This window comes from Pristis pectinata, chromosome 18 (genome assembly GCF_009764475.1).
Source record: "Pristis pectinata isolate sPriPec2 chromosome 18, sPriPec2.1.pri, whole genome shotgun sequence".
Classification (NCBI taxonomy): Eukaryota; Metazoa; Chordata; class Chondrichthyes; order Rhinopristiformes; family Pristidae; genus Pristis; species Pristis pectinata.
The window spans coordinates 33,123,303-33,142,921 of record NC_067422.1 but is presented as its reverse complement, the minus strand read 5'-3'; the positions used below and the strand labels follow the sequence as shown (position 1 = coordinate 33,142,921).

The 19,619-nt window shown below is 45.8% G+C and overlaps 1 protein-coding gene across 1 annotated transcript in view; it reads left to right on the top strand.

Moving 5' to 3' along the window:
• The first annotated feature begins 2,635 nt into the window (after positions 1 to 2,635).
• The window catches only part of hs3st3l (heparan sulfate (glucosamine) 3-O-sulfotransferase 3-like), a 121,692-nt gene continuing 104,708 nt past the window's right edge, over positions 2,636 to 19,619 (top strand). Inside the window, exon 1 of the mRNA XM_052033343.1 lies at positions 2,636 to 3,159. Coding sequence (XP_051889303.1) covers positions 2,636 to 3,159 — 524 coding nt within the window. The remainder of the gene's footprint in view (positions 3,160 to 19,619) is intronic.

The window sequence follows — 19,619 nt, the reverse complement described above, 5'->3', positions numbered from 1 at the left end:
GACGGATGCACACCCACATCTGCCTGGTAGATCACCTTCTAGTAATTTACCCAGATAATGGTAGGACTCCAGTCTCTGAGATTCCTTGTTCTCTGTCGCATCAATGCCTTTGTTTGTATAATGTTCATCCCTACATGATCAGCTGGATGCTCTTGTGACTGGAGGGTGATGTCTCTGTGCACGCTAATCTAATTATTCCTCTGAACTTTAACAGTTAAGTTGATCTCAAAAGAAAAGGATCTGCATTCAGATGAAATAGCATCCAGCATAATCTCAGGACAACCAATGTGATAACCAGTTTGTGCTCCATAACTCCTTCCATTTGGATCCTGGTTGATGGGTAAAAATTGCTCAGGACACTGGACAGAATGGGTCTGTTCTTTAAAACTTGTGATATTTACCATCTACCTGGGAAAGCAACAGAACCTTGGTCTAACATTGCACTTACAAATAACATCACAGACAGTGCAACACTCCCTCACAACCTCGCTGGGCTTTCAGCCTAGATTTTGTGCGTAAATCGTCAGAGTGGGATTTGAATCCATGACTTTCTAACTTAAAGGCAAAAATATCACCGACGAAAGCATGATTGACACTGAAGTCACAATTTCAATGGAGATTGATGGATCAATTTTACGTATAAAACATTTTTCTCCAACGCATGGTTTGTCCATCACATATCAGACAGCAAGCATTTATGTTCTGGTACAAGTTGTTTTGTTTTTGGAAAAAGCCAGTCCTTTAACAGTTTTTCATGTTACATTGGAGGATGAAAAGTACAAGCATTGCAATCTGCATGATTTCCTTACCAAGTAACCAAACTCTTACTGAGACTCTTTGTACTTTACAACAGCATAAGAGGACATGGCAAACATTATGTGGAATAGGACAAAACAATTTCATTCTTCCAAAACCATAAATAATGAATGCTGTGGGAGATCTGTGGTTGGCAAATTCCCAAAGTCACACTTATATCCCCCTGAGTATCGAAGATTGAAAGAGTAATCTACTTGAGGGAGAATAAAGGATTTGTTAGAGAGGATAGAAGAAACTCACGGGACAGTCCAGAAGATGGAGAATGCATGACTTAAAATTAGATAAGCTATTCAGTGATGACGTCAGGAAGTAGTTTGTCACAGAAATAGTAACAGAAATTTCTCCTCTATGTCTCCTCATCAAAAGTCATATGGGTGAAGACTGCACATGTTTATCAGAAAATGTTTGAATCAGTAATGTCTTGCATTAATATCACACTTTTTAGGGCATTTTAAAACACTCTGCATCTCGTGAAATACTTCTGAAATTTACTTATAATGTAGGAAAAAAACAGCAGCCAATTTGCACACAAGTTCCCCAAAACTGCAATGCAATAGCGACATGATAATTTGCTTTATTAGTGTTGAGTGAGGAACAAATATAATCTAGAACTCGGAGTGCCATAAAACCATCTACATCCATCCGAGAGAGCAGGATGTTCCCAAGTAGAAACACCTCTATCAACATTCCCTCTGACAAAGTGACATACTCAAAATACTGCACTGAGCATCAGTCTCAGTTATAGCAATTGAGTTTCAGGAGTGGGATTTGTGCCCACAATCTTCAGTGATGAAATGCTCTGAACTAAGCCACAGCCCAGGTGGCAGAGTAAATGATTGTGATAGGTGCAGTGACCATGAGCAGACCCTTCCATCCCCTGAGTCTGCGCCAGTTCGGTCTGTATCTTAACTCCGTTTATCTGTCTGAGATCCACATTCCTTACTATTCTTATCTAACAGTAAGGAAAATGGGCTAGTTTTCATTAGCCCGAAGCAACATTTGGCAGATTTTCCTTTGCTTGGCACACATTTCGATTAGATTGTCCATGGTTTGCAAGACTTAATAATTTAATCGATGTTTGAAGTTAGGCATTGACTCAACCACATTTTTGCATTCACATCGGATCCATTGGTGCTGGTTTTGTCATCTGACTATCATAGCACATGACAGAAAAAGCCTCCTAAACATCAGTACTGTGCTTCAGCGCCCTATAATCTATATAGTCGTAATCAAGTCAGTGCAGTGAATCACAGCATCTATTGGTCAACCAGATTGCCTTTAGCTGTGTGGAATGAATCACCTTGCCTCTGCACAAGAAATACAAATTTCGAGACCCGGCTTCCTCGATACAATTATGTAAAGCAAACCCCGCCCCCTTTCAGGTCTGGTCCAATGACAAGCGGGCTCATTTGCATAGACGCGCCCACCACTCCAGCCTGGGCCAATAGAAACGGCCCGTGTGCCGGTCCAGCTGGTTCGTAGTTTGTGCTGCCGGAATGAATGAATGAATCAATGAATGGAAAGTGCCGGGAGGCAGGGATGGGGAGAAGGGGAGAGCTGGAATGAAGCAGGACAGGGAGAGAGGGGATTAGACACAGCAGCCCGCTTGTTGGAGGACACACACACACACACACACATACACACACCGCTCCCACACAGGGTGTAAAGCCACACCAAGCAAGAGGAAAAACAAAGTTGTGTTGATGGTTTGAGCATCATTGAAGAGTTTGGTGTCAGCAGGCGATGGACTGGTGCTGAGAGCGGCGGAGAAGAGGCACTGATGCCGGAGGATGGGTGAGGATGGGAATGGCTCAGAGGAATGGCATGTAGGACCTTCCGCCACCGCAGCCCGTCTACTTGTGGTGCCCGGCTCGGCAGGCTCCTGCACAAACTCCTGGCCATGCTCTCGCTCTTCACCCTCTCGCTCTTCTGCTTCTACCTGCTGGCCGGCTGCTGTGACTCCATCCCGCTGGAGCCCGGCTTGAGCCGGCAGGAGCGGCCGAGGAGGACGGTCAGCGCGCAGCCGGCAGACGAGGAGCCCTCGTCCGGATCGTACACCCCGGTGGCCGGCGACGGCTCCGAGCCGCAGCAGGGCAGCGGGGCGCCCGAGGCGGGGCGTGTGGCGGCGGCGGCGGCGGGCCGGCCGCTCAACGGCACGGCCAGGGCGGGCGGCCGCTGGTGGTGCGCTCTCCGGCGGCTGCCCGAGGCTCTCATCATCGGCGTGAAGAAGGGAGGGACCCGCGCCCTGCTCGAGTTCATGCGGCTGCACCCGGCCGTCAGGGCGCTAGGGGCCGAGCCTCACTTCTTCGACAGGCACTACGGCAAAGGGCTGCAGTGGTACAGGTAAGGTGGTCGGGGGGGAGGGGGGAGAGGGGGCATGGAGGGAGCTCGCTCCGGGATGGAGGGAGGGTTCTGCACATCCCAGGGTCGCTCCACACCCCGGGGGCGTTGATTCACCCCCTCACCCTTCAAGAACCGGGTCCCTTCTTCACCTGATCCTCTACAACCCCATCCCGGGACCACTGACCCCTCGCCACCCACCCCGAGGTCACTGACTCTCACCCCCTACCCAGGGGTCACGGATTCACACCCCCCTTCACCCTCAGACCTCATTCCCTTCCCTCCCTCGATCCTCCACACCCCCTACCCCGGGGTCACTGGTCACTGACCGTCCCTCCACACGCCGGGGTCACTGATTCACCCTCTCACCCTCAGACCCGGGGTCCTGACCCTCATTCCCTCCCCCTCCCTTGCCTCATTTGATGCTCCACACCCCTACCCCGGGGTCACTGGTCACTGACCCTCCGTCCACACTCCGGGGTCACTGATTCACCCCCTCACCCGTCCCGGGGTCACGGATTCACCCCCTCACCCTGAGACAGAGGGTCCGGACCCTCATTCCCTCCCGCTCCCTCATCTGATCCTCTACACCCCAGCACCCCACTCCCGAGTCACTGATCCACTCCTTCACCCTCAGTGCGGGGTCTTGACCCTGATACCCCTCCCTCACCTGATTCCCCCACCCCAGGGTTACTGACCCTTCTCCACACCCTCATCCCGGGCTCACTGATTCACCCCCAACCCTCAGAGTGGGGTCCTGACCCTCATTCCCTCACTCTCCTGATTCTCCATCTCACTCCAGGGTTACTGACCCTCACCCCACACCCCCTCCCCACCGATATACCCCCTCACCCCAGACCAGGGCACAGACCCTCCCCCTCCCCTACAGTGTACGGTCATTGATTTCCCCTTCCTCGCCTGATTACCCGCCCCCTCCCCACGAGATCACTGACCACCCCTTTCCTCGCTGAGAGGAGATCTTTAACCTTCAGCTCCCCCCTCACCCGGGGTCTCTGATTTCCCCCTCCACCACCCACCCACTCCCCCAGGGTGGGGTTACTTCCTTGGTTACTCCGGCGCATAAAGGGGCCGTTCAGCCCATCGGCTCCATGCCTGCTGCCGGGGAGCAGCCCCATCCGGCCCACCCCTTCATCTTTCCCTGCATCCTTGCACCTTCTGCCCTCTCAGTCCTGCTCATCAGCCCCCCTCCCCCCTTGATTCCCCCTGTGACACTTACCTACACAAGGGGTAACTGCAGTGCCCGATTATAGTTGCGATACGTCTCCGGGTTGTGGGAGGAAACCGGAGTACCGATCACACAGGGAGAACATGCACCGTCCAACCCCTATTCCTCATCCCCCCCCCCCTCCCGCATCACCAACCCGGGGTGACCGAATCACCCCCTTTCCCCCAGAGCGGGATAACGAGAATCCGGATCCCAGGGCAGTAACACTGGTGTCCCGATCCTCCCGACTCCCGGACTCCCCTGAAACATCTCCTCGCAGATGGAACAGGTGACCACAGACCCCGGGCTCCATACTTTCTATCGAGCCGAGTTTGCAACGAGCTGGGTTCAGTGACAGGGAGGGAGACGGGTAAACAGATACACGAAAAGTCAACACTTTCTATTAATCCGAGCGAGCTGTAACTCGCATACTAATATGATTTATCTACTTAGAGGCTCGCAATCCCATTCAAAATCATTATCCAGGTCCATTTGTCTTTATTTATCTATTTATCATATCGCATTATTAGCTGCTTCTGTAAATAATCTGTAACTACTACTGTGCCATAATTTACTACACTGATCGATCTGTCCACACAGTATTCATTTCTCTATTTTTCTGCCTCACGACGTTGTGCGTTTGGGTTTGTCGCCCTCTCTGCACCTCTCTCCCCCAAATCCAAGCCCTTTTGCAGGAATACAGTTTGTAGCTCCTGTAATTTGAGCAGCTCGCTCAACTGCAAGGTGGTTTCGGGCGGTGTACCCCTTTGCTCTTTGATCAATATGAACAGGACGCGGCCCCTAAATCCTATCCGATGGTTGCAGTCTCTCCCCGCCGGACCCTGGTGCTGCTCACTGAGTTGGCAACCAAAAGCTCCAAGATATCTAGCACTGGGTAAATAAAATGAAGTTGAGTTGACTCGCTCTTGTCTGGAGTTTGGTTCTCAGTTTACACAGAATCAGATGGGAACAGACCGTTCGGCTCACCTGTACTATCCTTCCTCCAGCCCCAGACTTCTTCCCCGTTCCTATTCTGCTCTTGTGTAGAGCGTCGGAAATGCATCCGACTTTCTGCTGAACTGCTCTCCCTCCTCTCTACTCCAGAGAGGGCGATTCTAACGGAGCCCAGATGTTAACACGGCTCCGGCCAGTCTCCCCCGTCCAAAGTACAAGTGCCAACTATTTGACTCCGAGTATTCGAGTGGGTAATCAAGAGCGTGTTAATGGGGCTGCTGAAGTGACCTATCAAAATTTGGGTAGATTTTATTTCATCCTAAACACCTCCACCCCCACCCCCCCCCCCCAAAAAAAAACTTTTATAAGCAGAAGGACACATCCCGAACTCGTGAAGCGTGCGCGTCCGCTTCACCTACTTGAAGCAAAAAAGCGAATCCTGGCACCGGTGGGTCTGCCAGTGTGTCTAAAGATCATCTGCAGACACTTGGTGAAGTTTAATGTTCCGATGGGGTTCCTCATGTTACGGGCCATTGCTCCCGATCAACGCTGATCGGGAATATTACGAGTTTGCAATAAAGTGTAAATAATCAATTCATCAACTTTAAACCGCCTCTTAAAATAAATGGTCTTTTTAAAATTCACTCCGCAGTTTTAAGAGAGCAGGGCTAGTACTTAATGGACTGCACCCGGGCCTTGGGAATTTCACTGGGGTAAGGCTGGAGATGGAGTATTTATATTAAGCACGGTGCATTAGTAGTTGGCATGAAGTCCAGCGTCCCACCCCTGCCCGAGGTCTGCTTATACCTACGGATCTCAGATTTAAGGAAAGTGCTGATTAATATTTGAAAAGACAGACCGTCACTCCTTGCTACGTTAATGGTCTCTGCACGCAACCATAATGTGGATATGTTCTCATTTGCGTGTGTAGACGATTGTAAGTCGGAGCTGTGCACTTACAGGGAGGGGAGGTCGGTGAAATGCACGGTTTACGTTGGGAGAATATCTCTGAATGTGTACAAGGGCTTCCTTCACAACTTGAAAGCGAACACAGCGGCGCCACCTGCCGGTGTCTCAATTGTGCAGCTCGGTACAGAGTGGAAAGGTGTATGTACACTGACCTGACCTTAGGTTGAAGAACTGATGTCGAAGTTTTTGCTCCTTATTGGAATGCCAGCCAGTAAGTGTTTAAGCAGTCCCAGCTTGAATCCTGACTGTGCAAACTGCAAATGTAGCGAAAGTCCAGGAGGGAAAAATAAAGTTTTGTTTGACTTCCTTTCAAAGATGAACTCACCCAAGACAATATTTGATATTAGTTATTACTTAGCAGAATAAAATTGTGTCCCATTGTAAGGGTTACTGTCAACATATATTTGAAACGACCTGTCTGCTTAATTGCTTGTTTAAGCTTTGGATGGAAAACTCCCACATATCTTGATCCAATTTATTCACTGACTAGTTACCAAATCCAGCTTCACAATGGCCATGATATAGCTATCTATTTTTCTATTCATCAAGAAATGTTTTGCAATATTACTACCCTTCATGATTTTAAAACCCCACAGTTTTGTAGAGAATGTACTCCAAGAACAGGGTTTGGAGGATTGAAGGCAGGAAGAGGAGCAGCATTGGGGCGTGACGATAGAAATAAGCAGTGGAATCACTCTGGGCCAGTTTCAGGCTTCTCTTAGCACAGGCCTGTGGAGGGGGGCTGGCAGAGGCCTAGAGCACAGGTTTTTGGCACTTTGCTCCTATGTGTGGTGAGGAATCAGTGGGCATGTGCCATGTCAGTAGTAGGTGACTTTGTTGAGCATTTTAGTGCCATATGCCACCCACAGAGAGCTAATGAAACCCTTGACACAGACAATGAGCAGTTAATTACCAAGAAGTCATGTGCCCAGTATATGCCAAGTAGGATAACAGAGCAGAATGAAGCAGAGCCTGATAAAAACGTTTCATTTTTCATACTTTGCATGCAGTAACATTGTCTAACATTGGCCTAATTTTTTGGCTGAACTGATTTGATGAAGTAATTTTCCTTCTCTAAACTACAATGTAATTATTTTGGTAACTTCAGCCAATAGGAATGTCCGTAGTACAGTACATAATTCTCAATACAAAGGGACATAAGAAACTTTCACTTGTCACAGCTTAATACATTATCAATATTTTGGGCCACTCCATTGGACTAGTGTATTAATGTCTCCTTAAACTGCCCACCTCTCATGGGGTGGTAATTAAAGAATGTATTGGTTCCCCTGGGGGTTGAGCACTGGATTATGGCATGTTCTCCACTATAACATAGACAAGGTGCTTCTGGCATTGGGTACCTTAAGTGCAAAAGTGATCTGATCCACAATAAATCTCGACATCCCAGCCAGCAGTGTTAGTGCAATATTAATGAGCTGATTTGGACTTTACCCAGTATATTTGAAGTTGTTGATATGTCTATTTTAAGTAAATTCTTTCCACCGAATCTGAAAATTTGTTTAAAAACTGAGAGGTTGTCAGATTGTTGTTTTAAAGAAAATCCTTCTGACCTTCAGGGAAGCGAATTAGCTTATTTTGCTCAGTCTGGACTCTTATCTAATGATTGATTCTCAGCTGCACTCTGAGGTAGCCTAGGAAATCATCCCAGGCAGAAAACCTGGAGTTGTCCAAGAAGCAGAAACACCACCACCTTGTCAGTGTAATTGGGGATGGAAACTCAATGCGGTGATGCCAGCATAGGAATGAATTTTAAAAAGTGGTTAAAGGTTGGAGAAAGGAATGCTGTGCAACATGATCAACAACAATCCTTACACTAGCCCACCATACTTCATCTTTATCTGCACAGCACTGTGCCCATCAGGCATCAATAAAGCAGTTTTTAAAATGATGGAGTTTTTCTGGGATTGGATTCTGGATGGGACGTTCCAACTGGGGATCTGTGCTTCCAGGGACTGTCAGCTGGGAAACTGAAGGTCAAAAGCCTGGCTAGGTGCCCATTAATTACACTGAGAGCTTTAGAATAGTGAACTTTAAAATATAGTATAAAACCTCAAAATTAGGCCACTTGGAAATTGTCAACCTGACACCATTGAGGTTGGCCAACCAATGGTATTTGAAGACCATTGGAAAACATTTCCGGGAATGACATCAAATCTCAGTCACCTTGAGTGTGGTGTGGGGTGATATTTAAAAAAAAACAAACCCTGCAGATTCTAGGAATCTGAAATAAAAGCAAGAAAGCTCGGAAACATTCAACAGGTCAGGCAACATCAGTGGAAAGAGAAACAGAGGTAACGTTTCCGGTCTGAAACCCTTCATTAAAAATGGGAAAGAGAGAAAACAAGTAACTTTTTAGTTGTAGGGATGTTGGGGGAGAGGTGCTGAGGGAGAGGTGCTGGGGGAGAGGTGCTGGGAGAGAGATGCTGGGGGAGAGATACTGGGGGGAGAGATGGACAGAACAAAGGGAAAAGGGGAAGTCAGAGCTGCCTTGATAATGAAGTTTTGATGAAGCTGTCTGGTTGATATGTTAGCGAGTGTGGTTAAAGAGAGAGAAACCAAATAAGGAACAAGCTCAGAGCTGTAGGAAATGCCGAACAAATCAGGCAATGGGAAGAGGACAACTAAGATAGTATTACAGTTTGATAGTCTGCAGCAGAACTGGCCAGTTCTGAGACAAACAGAGGAAGCAAGTTACTGAAACAGATAAATTCTCTATTGATTCCAAAAGGTTGCAATGTGCCTAGATAGAAGATAAGCTGTGATACCTGAAGCTTATGAAGGGCCTTTATAGCACAGTGCAAGAGGCTGGTTAAAATAGGAGTGGGATGGAAAATTAAAATGACAGACAACTAGAAATTCAGTGTCACCCCTGTACACCGGAAGCAGCTGCTCCACAAAGTCACCCAGTCCGCGTTTGGTTTCTCCAAAGTAGAGGAGTCCACCCATGAACACCAAATGGACAATGCCGGATTGGAAGAAGTGCAGTGAATCGCTGCTTTACCCGAACATGCTGTTTGGGTCCCTCGATGTTGGGAAGGGATGAGGTGAAAGGACGGGTCTTGTACCTCCTGTGGTTGCTAAGGAGAATTAATGACCCATTCAGTGTTTGCAAACATGCATGTTTTTCAGTGCAGGATCAACTTGCAGAAAGACACAATTCTCGGAGTTCCATTTACTCATATAGCCTTGAAACTTGGGATATATAATTTCTTGTTAAGTACTAGGTGTGGTGACTTAAAGTACAAACATCTTTTGGAAATGTTTTCCACTGAAAAAAAAATCAGGTCCTTGTTAATAAGAAGAAATGTTTAATCTCCCACAGACTTTATAATTTTGCTCAGAGTCTATAGTTTGTACCAGCGTAGGATGGGAAATTAACATCTCCCAGTTGGAGAGCCTATTTTTACATGAGTGTGTTACTCTGCAGAGGATGTGTATTTGTTGAATGTGAAATTCATGCCCCCACACTCGTCTTCTGCGTCTGTTTGGTAAAATATATGTGGAGACATGACATGTATATGTACGTGTATGTGTGTATGAAAGTGCACATGTATATACCTTTGCATATCTAGAACATAGAACATAGAAGAATTACAGCACAATTCAGGCCCTTCGGCCCACAAAGCTGTGCTGAACATGTCCCTACCCTAGAAATTACTAGGCTTACCCATAGCCTTCTATTTTACTCAGCTCCATGTACCTATCTAACAGTCTCCTGAAAGACCCTATCGTATCCGCCTCCACCACCGTTTCCGGCAGCCCATTCCACGCACTCACCACTCTCTGAGTAAAAAACTTACCCCTGACATCTCCTCTATATCTACTCCCCAGCACCTTAAACCTATGTCCTCTTGTGGCCACCAATTCAGCCCTGGGGAAAAGCCTCTGACTATCTACCCTATCAATACCTCTCATTACCTTATACACCTCTGTCAGGTCCCCCCTCATCTTCCGTCACTCCAAGGAGAAAAGGCCGAGTTCCCTCAACCTGCTTTCATCTTATTTCTCTGTTTGTCTCAATGACTTTTCTCTATCCTCCTTCTCTATCTCCCTCTCCCCTCCTCTCTTTATCCTCCCACCCTCTCTCTATTTCCGTTCTTTATCCCTCGCCTCTCAATCCTGCAACTTTTTATCCCCTCCTTCATTTTCTCCCCCTTTCTCTCTTTCTCTTTATAGTGCCCTCTCTTCACCTCCTTCCATCTGTCTTTACTCTCACCACCCCTTTGTGTTCCCCTTTATCGCTCTCCCTTCCTTTACACAAACACTTCAAAGCCTTTTCCCCTCCCAGTTCAGTATCCTTCTCTAGCTTTACCCTGATCATTAATCACTCTCTCACTGATGGATGTCCCTGTTCACCGACCAACTTGATGACTCCCTTTTTGAACCTGACAATCTCTCCACCAGAATCCGAAGATCTGAAATTCCTTCCCTAAAGCTGTTTTTTGATGACTCCCATCTCTTTGATGGTTAGGCACTTTACAATATTCCCATGTAAAATGTCGTGAGACTCCTTTCTGAATACAAGTGCAGGTTGATGGAATACCTGCAGCAAATTGTTATTAACAACAGCACAGCTCAACATTGGATTCCAGGATAACGATGCAATGGAGTCTGCTTCAATAATGCTTCTTGAAGAAACATAGTGAAGCACAAGTGATGAAAAGTGTCCAAATATGGCATTTGCTGTACTCAGACTAATTATGCGATGATATGAAAATGATTTGTATAAGTAAGGGTGACAGGTAGTGCACCCAGGTTTACCACTTACACCTGGGTTTGGGTTCAACCTAAGGTGAAGAGATCTCTGGACTTCTTGTTGGTTGTAAGTCCACAGCAGCAATAGAAACTAGTACTGTATATCAACTTTAACAGAGCCGAGTGTCCCAGTGTACTTCTCAGGAGCAAGAGCAAAGAAAGTATGGCACAAAGCCAAGTAGGATAGTGGAATAAAAGATTTGTCAAAGGTATTGCTTTTAAAGAGCATCTTGAAGAGAGAGAGGGGAAGAAAAAGAGAGGTCTCAGAATTTAGGATTTTTGGAGCTGAACACTTTTTGAAATGAGGCGCTGCAAGCATTGAGAAGTAGAGGTCAGAAGAGATACTGGAAAGTTGTAGCATGGGGAAAAAATGGGTTTGGATTTTCTCAGAACAGTTGCTATTGAGTTCCACCCCACAGTGCAATGTTGCCACTCTTTCAGTATCACTGGCAGTCTCAATCCAGGGGATTAAAGAAAGAAAAATCATTTTATTCATTTTCTTGGTGGTAGTGTACTGTATGGAGTAGAGGCTTGTGTAGGTATAAAATTGGAACTGGACACCTACTCCAAGGCTGAGGAGTTATAATATATTTAGTATCTGGCTTGACTTGAACCCAAGACATGCAGTCAGGTCCCAACATGCTCTAGCCTGACAGAGCATGAAGAGCAATAAGCATCTTTAATCTAGAGTAGAGAAGGTTAAGGGAAGATTTGACAGACACGTTCAAAATTATGTTAATTTGAAAGGGAGAAAACGGCAGCAGAGATTGTAAGTAGATACCATGGGTTTAAAGTAAGTGCTAAAAATCCAAGGAGGAGATTTTAAATTGTAATAATCCAGAATGTCCTGCCTGGAAGAACTATGGAAATGGATTTAACAATCTTTTTTTTAAGGATTGAGTAAATACTTATGAGAAACATATGCAGGTCTGTAAGAAAATAGCATGGGACCAAGTCTAATTGATTTCTCCTGATAAGAGATGATACAATTGTCTGAGTGAGCTTCTTCCATGTTGAGTAATTCTCTTGGCTTTTCAATAGGAGATCTTCAGCTTGGGTTAGAAGAATATGACAGTGAATCAGAGAATTTTTTTCAGTGTGACAGGCTGCTTTAGATCAGGAGGAGACCAGTTCCCTAATCCTAGATACTATGTTCAGTAGCTGTTGGAGAACTGGAAGAATTTTAAATCAAAGCAAAGAAATAAACACCTGCAGCACTGATCCAGACTCTGAATCAAACTAATTGTTTGGTTTTCTTAAAGTAACAGTTAGTTTCCTCTGAAATATCCGTTGTCAACTTTAAAGGTCTCCAATTACTGCATTCAACAGGTAGAAAGAAACTGCAGAATTAATGCCTTTACCTTTTGATTTGGGCGTTTCACTATATTTTTGTAGATAGTTTTAACTCAGCTCTCATCTAACTCTCCAGAAATATTTACATCAGTCTGTTTTATGATTTTTGTCTGAAGTTACCTCGTTGTATGCCCTGATGTTCAGCTGGAGACGTTTGACCATTGGGATTGAACCCACAACTTTCCAACTCAGGCAGAAATGCTAATATCTGATGTTACACGGAGGGCATGCTGTCCCCTTGATTCTGTTCTTCTTAATCCTGTGGCAGACCAGATTTCTGAAATATGACTGCTTCTTCGATCAGATTACTAAACCAAATCTGTAATCTCTGAGATAGGATTATTAATGAGTCCTTAATCTCTCACTATTTTACCAAGCATAGATTGTAATCTCTCAAATCAAGTTATTGAATGTCTGTAATCTCTTTCATATGATTACAGAGTAGCCTGTAATCTCCCTGATTAAATTATTGTGCCTCCTGTGTTCTCTGTGAGATACTAGTCTGAGACTGTAATTGCTCTGATAAATTTATTGAGTGAGTCTGTAATCTCTCTGACCAGATAATACAATGAGACCAGAACCTCCCTGATCAGGTTGTTGGGTGTGTCTTGTTTATCTGTCTGATTGGATTATTGCTCTGAGACTGAAGTTCATGTCTGACTCAATGAAGTGCATACTTTTCTGATGTGAAACACATAAACTGCCCAATTAGTCTGTAATACACTGGTAGTTTCAGGAGTAAAGTTACCAAATTTGTTCTAATTTAATGTGTGAATTGGGACTGCAGACCTTTAGTACAACTTGCACCATTTGGCAAGTTGATCAGGCTGCTGGTTTGTGTGCATCATTGACACCGTAGGTACATGGAATGCGATGTCAATTCTCACGCAATGCTGCATCGGTGCCAGTACTGCCAAACTGGATTGTGATGATCCAATTGGTACCAGGTGTGAAGCAAGTGGGGGGGAAAGACTGGTATTTAGAAGCCACAAGATCCTGACAGATTGTAGTATTTAATGGGATACTGAATGATTTGCAGGTTGGTTAGAAGGAGAGTTGGCTGTACAGATTTGCTTCATTTTCATTGTTGGATACTGGGGGAGTTTCAGAATTTATGAGTGGATTCTCTGGCTTAGAGCTTTACACTACCTGAATCCAGACCAGAGGGTTTTGGTGTCTATACTTGTTTGCTTTCGAATGACAGATGTCTAAAACTAGACGCAATGTTTTATGGAAAGGGGCAAGAGGTTTAGTGAGAATCTGAGGAAGGTTTTTTTTTCACCTAGAGGGTGACCATGACCAGAAGAGAGTAATGATTGTCCCCAAATTCCCAGATGGCAGTGAGAACACCTTCATAGTTCAACAGTCCTCTGTGCACACTGTCTTTCAGCTAATGCTTCAGTCCAAAAGGTGGCCATGTGGGGAGAAGCAATAGCTACCCAACAGCAGGCTCCTTTCACCAGTCCATGTCTGTGCACAAGCAGTGCTGCAAGTATAATTAGCACCGTAATGTAATTATAACATAATAGTACAGACCTTCTGTGTCTTTAAGCAGCCCCTTTATGCTTCCTAAACCACGGAGGAGGTGCCTCGCGGTGGACCCAGGGTGATTTGCAGCAGCTTGTTACATGCGCCAGAGCCTGGAGCTGGAGGGGGAGATGTTTGATGGGCCCATGAGTGTGGAGGGAGGGGTGGACTTGTTCAAATCTGCACCATCTGTTAGTTCTGGACCCCTCATGCTCTCTGTCATGTCATGCACACTTTCACAGTGGCTGAAGTCGGAAGCATCTTGCTTTGCATCCCAATCAGTCTTTACCCGAAAAGACTTTGGCTGATAAGATAAGATCTTTATTAGTCACATGTACATCGAAACACACAGTGAAATACATCTTTTACGTAGAGTGTTCTGGGGGCAGCCCGCAATTGTCGCCACGCTTCCGGCGCCAACATAGCATGCCCACAACTTCCTAACCTGTACGTCTTTGGAACGTGGGAGGAAACCGGAGCACCCGGAGGAAACCCACGCAGTCACAGGGAGAACGTACAAACTCCTTACAGACAGCAGCCGGAATTGAACCCGGGTTGCTGGCGCTGTAATAGCGTCACGCTAATCGCTACACTACCGTGCCTGCCCTACCAAGCCAGCTGCAACAGGAATAATGTGTGATTTTACTGCTTGTGGGTTCTGGGCACCTTGGCAGCCCTTTCCTACCCACATGTGGATCCCACATCCAGGTTTGCCTCTACAGTGTACAGAGCACCAGTGTCTGAGCTGGCGGCTGGCTCTCTCTGAGCAATGGGCCACCTTCTCCGTTGCTGTCCGACGGTGGTGAGAGGTTGTATCCATCTCAGATCCACAAGAATAGGCTTAGGGAGGGAGGAGGTAGATTGTAAAGCTGAAAGCTTTGTGGGGTGGGGGATGTGGATGCAAGAAAGATGGAGGGGTGTGAACATGCCACTGAATTTGATGCATTCCAAACTGCTGCTGGCCTTGGTCTCAATGTCAGTCAGCCCAGCAACAGCCAGCACTAGTTTCCTCAGGGTGGTGAACCACTGGATCGAGGCTTTGACTTAGCGGTCTCCTGCTGTCTTTGTTGACACTGCTGTCTCCTCCAAGAAAGAGGGAAGTGTGTATGTGAGACCCTTTCAATGGGTCTGGATGATGTGGCTGCCCTCGTTGAATAACACCAACCCTGAGTGACACAGTAGCACAGCTCTAGGCAGCAGCACAGTGACGCAGTCAGTAGAGTCTCCTCCTGACAGTTGCAGTGATGCAGGTTCAATCCTGACCTTGGGTGCTGTCTGTGTGGAGTTTGCACGTTCTCCCTGTGACCACATGGGTTTCCTCCGGGTGCTCCGGTTTCCTCCCACATCCCAAAGACATGCAGGTTTGGAAGGCTAATTGGCTCCTTAAATTATCCCTAGTGTGTAGGTGAGCGGTAGAATCTGGGTGGGGGGGGGGGAAGTTGATGGGAATGGGGAGAGATTAAAATAGGATTAATGTAGGATTAGTGTAAACGGATGGTTGATGGTTGACGTGGATTTGGTTTGAAGGTTTTTCAGTGCTTTATAACTCCAAATGTGGCTCCAGCTGGCAGGTGGAGATGGAATATGTTGCTGTTCTCATTGACCTTTCCCACTTGCATGAAAAGTAGTAAGACTTGTGTTAGGCTTTATTCCTGGCATTGACTTAGATTGAGATGGTATGCCAGTGCAGCTTCACCATTGACCTGGAGTCATTCCTGGCCACACTACATCTTGGTGATCGAGGACTTTTCTCTTGTACTCCACCTCATCCAACAAATCATCCAGGGATTCTGCTCTTCTTCTGCCATGGATTCAATGAGGCCACTTTACACTAAGCCATGTCTGAAGATATAAATACAGGCAACCCAAAGCTTGGTCAGATTGGTAGTGTGGCAAATAAGCCACAATTAGTAGAACCTCACAGCTCCAAGGATCTGGGCTCGATCCTGGCCTCTGGCACTGTCCGTACGGAGTTTGTACTTCACCCTGTGACCGTGTGGGTTTCCTCATGGTGCACTTGCCTCATCCCAAAACTGCTCTATGCAGTTTGGTGGGTTTATTGGCCCTTGTAAATTGCCCCTGGTGTATAGGTGAGTGGTAGGATCTGGGGGGAGTTGATGAGAATTGGGTTAGGGTGGGATTAGTGTAAAAATGGGCGCTTGATGGTTGGCGTGGGTTCAGTTGGTCGAAGGTCTTGATTCCATGCTGTAAACTGCTATGACACTTATTCAGTGCACATGATAAAGGAGAGTGGGAAGGAAAAGCAGAAAGATTTGCAGAGGGAAGACCATAAGACCCTAAGACATAGGAACAGAATTAGGCCATTCGGCCCATCGAGTCTTCTCCACCATTCAATCATGGCTGATTTCTTTTTTCAACCCCATTCTCCCATCTGCTCCCTGTAATCCTTAACCTTCCCCCCGCCCCCCCCCACCAATCAAGAACCTTCCAATTTCTGCCTTAAATACACCCAATGACTTGGCCTCCACAGCCCTCTGTGGCAAAGAATTCCATAAATTCACCACCCTCTGGCTGAAGAAATTCTTTCTCATCTCAGTTTTAAAGGGACATCCTTTGTGTCCCAGACTCTCCTACTAATGGAAACACCCTCTCCACATCCATCATCCAGTAGGTTTCAATGTGATCTACCCTCTTCCTCCTGAATTCCTTCAAGAACAGGCCCAGAGACATCAAACACTCCTCATAGGTTAAGCCTTTCATTCCTGGGATCTTTCTTGTGAACCTCCTCTGGACCCTCTCCAGGGCCAGCACACCTTTCCTTAGATACAGGGGCCCTTAAATACAGAAGCTGCAGCTGATGGCAGTGGAGTCATATATCTTTGGGATGTGGAAGCATCATGAATTGGAGAAGCGCAGATATCTGGTATGTTTGTAGGGCTGCACAGACTCAGAGTGCCTCCCCTCTAAGAGGTACAGGCATGGCTTCAATCACCACAATCTAGGACACAAGGGCACAGCCTCAGAATAAAGGGGTGTCCCTTTAAGACTGTGATGAGGAGGAATTTCTTCAGCCAGAGGGTGGTGAATCTTCAACTGTTGCTTGACACTCTCAAAATCAGGTCCTGTGGATGTGCTTTAAGGTAATAAAATCAATATTTATCTGTGCAGGATGCAGGTGCGTGATATGAAGAATAAGCTTTCCCTGCACCAGGTCAAATGAATGTAGGTTAATTGCATAACGGAATCAAGCACACCATTTTCCCCCTTGGTCTTCAGAATATGTTCGTTCTTATATTTGCCATCCGACAATTCTCCAATTATTGTACAGTTTCCCTGCGTTACCTCCTCTCAGTCTCCTACTCGCACCCTTATCTCCCACATTTTCTCACACTTGGCTCTTATCGGGATTGGCGATTCCAAGTTCCCTGCTGTGTAATGGGCTCGAGCAATAACAGGCTCCACAGGGGCACTATATTCATTTTAATGTGTAGGTGTTTAATGAAAAATTGCATGTCCTGTGATAATTGCATCATAAGTCACCCTGTAGTGACGGTTATTACTAAATTATATTTTGTAAAGGATTAGGGAATAGAAAGAGCATTTCAAAGGACGAAAGAGTCACAGTATCCTTCCTGTATCAAAGTGGCTGTAATACTGAATTAAGATTCCTGACGGAAAAGGAAACAAAAATCTGACACATTCTGCAGTGCTGAAATAAAAATGAAAGACAGCCATTGATGTCTGTGCAGTTCTATAAACCTTTGAGATGTCTGCCTTCCTTCCATTTAGGCCTCTTGCCCAGCTTCCAGCACTATCATTTGTGGCTATCCCTTGAGTTAATTGAGGATTATTGCATCGAACCCCTTTCCTTTAACCTCCCTGTCTCTCCTTTAAAACCTGATTTTTGCCTGATAATGCCGAAGCAGCCTCCTATTAAAATCCTTGCTGGAGGATCTAAGTGAGTCAGGCAGCATCTGCAAGGAGAAGTGGACAGTCGATGTTTCTCGACCCGAAGCACTGACCATTTCCCTCTACAGATGCTGCCTGACCCACTGAGTTCCTCCAGCAGTTTGTTTTTTGCTCCAGATCCCAGCATCTGCTGTCTCTTGTGTCTCTAATGTTAAACTTCATTTACTAGCACTCTCATGAAAGTTTTATTACATTAAAGATGTGATATGAATCTAAAATATAAACAGTAAATATTGAAAATACCAATGCAGCCTGGCTGTAACTGTGGGAAGGGAAGCAGAGCTAATCTTTTGACAGATCTTGAAAATGTTACAGATGTGACAAGACTTAAGCTAATGTGAAACTGGAGAAACTGGTCGTGGAAGGAGAGTCTAAATGGACTCTGTGCTGGTATTGTGCTAGGAGATATTAAATGACAAAAGGGACGGTGCAAGGCAAAAATTGAGAGCTAGTAGGGTAAATATAGAAATAAAAGATGGTTCAAGGGGAGGTATAAATGGCAAAAGCAAGGTTGTTATGAGCATCTGAGAAAATGGAAGTTGCTTTTAAGAAATGGTAGGGATTGTCCAACTTCATTCTCCTCACCAGCAGCTAGTGATTCACTTGTTGCCTTTCCTAGCTCCTCCAGACCCATTATTGCTTTATTACTGGGTATCTTTGCAGATAAATCTAAGTTTCTGCTGTTGAATTTTAAGACAGACAGATCAGGCCTGTACCAAGGTATGGAGACACAAGAGACTGCAGATGCTGGAACCTGGAGTAATACACAAAATGCTGGAGAAACTCAGCAGGTCAGGTAGTATGTGTGGAGGGAAATGGACAGTCAACATTTTGGGTTAAGACCCTTCATCTAGGCTGTCCATATAAAATGATCCAGTTCAGATGGGTCTTGACTGGAAGCGTCGACTGTACATTTCCCTCCATGGGTGCCGCCTGACCCGTTGAGTTCCTCCAGCATTTTGTGTGATGTAACAAGGTATCCCTGGCCAAGAGGATGAATTAGATGGTTTCATGGATACTGATCAAGAGGGACGTCAGGAGTCAGGCAATGTTGCTGTGCCCACTGGGCCCAAGAATGGAGTGTATCAAGGACAGGATGGTGACATGTCCACCTCCCTATTGTTCAGGGTCACATTTCATTCAGCCTCTAAAGCTCTCAGATTGAGAATAACTGATTGATGAGATGCTAGAGGGTGACAGGTGCCTGTGGAGCGATATCTCAGCATGAATCAGCACCTTGAGTGCAGCGGGGGAGGAAAGATGCAGTTGGAAGAAGAATAAGGTTGTACATAATTGAGCTTAAGCTGTCTTCCTGAGCTTTCACTTTTATTCATCTCTAGGTGGAAGTAGCTGTTTAGATCTTGATTCTGTTAGTGATTGCATGGTTTGACCCGAGCTCTCTTCCACTTATAAAAGAATGAATTTGCCTTTCTCTCTGGAATCCAGTGAAGTATCGTTGATCACTTTATTGACCTACTCCAGAGAAGACTGTCCGTGCACATTCTTTACTGCAGTTTTATTTATTCTGGCTTGTCACTTTAAGAAGATCAGTCAGTGTGATGTATAATATTGGGCAGTTTTTGCATAAACATAAGAACATAAGAAATAGAAGCAGGAGTAGCTGTTTGGCCCCTCAAGCCTGCTCTGCTTTGATAAGATCATGACTGATCTTTTACCTCCTGTGTTAACCATATATCTTTCGATTCCCATAATGTTTCAAATTCTATCA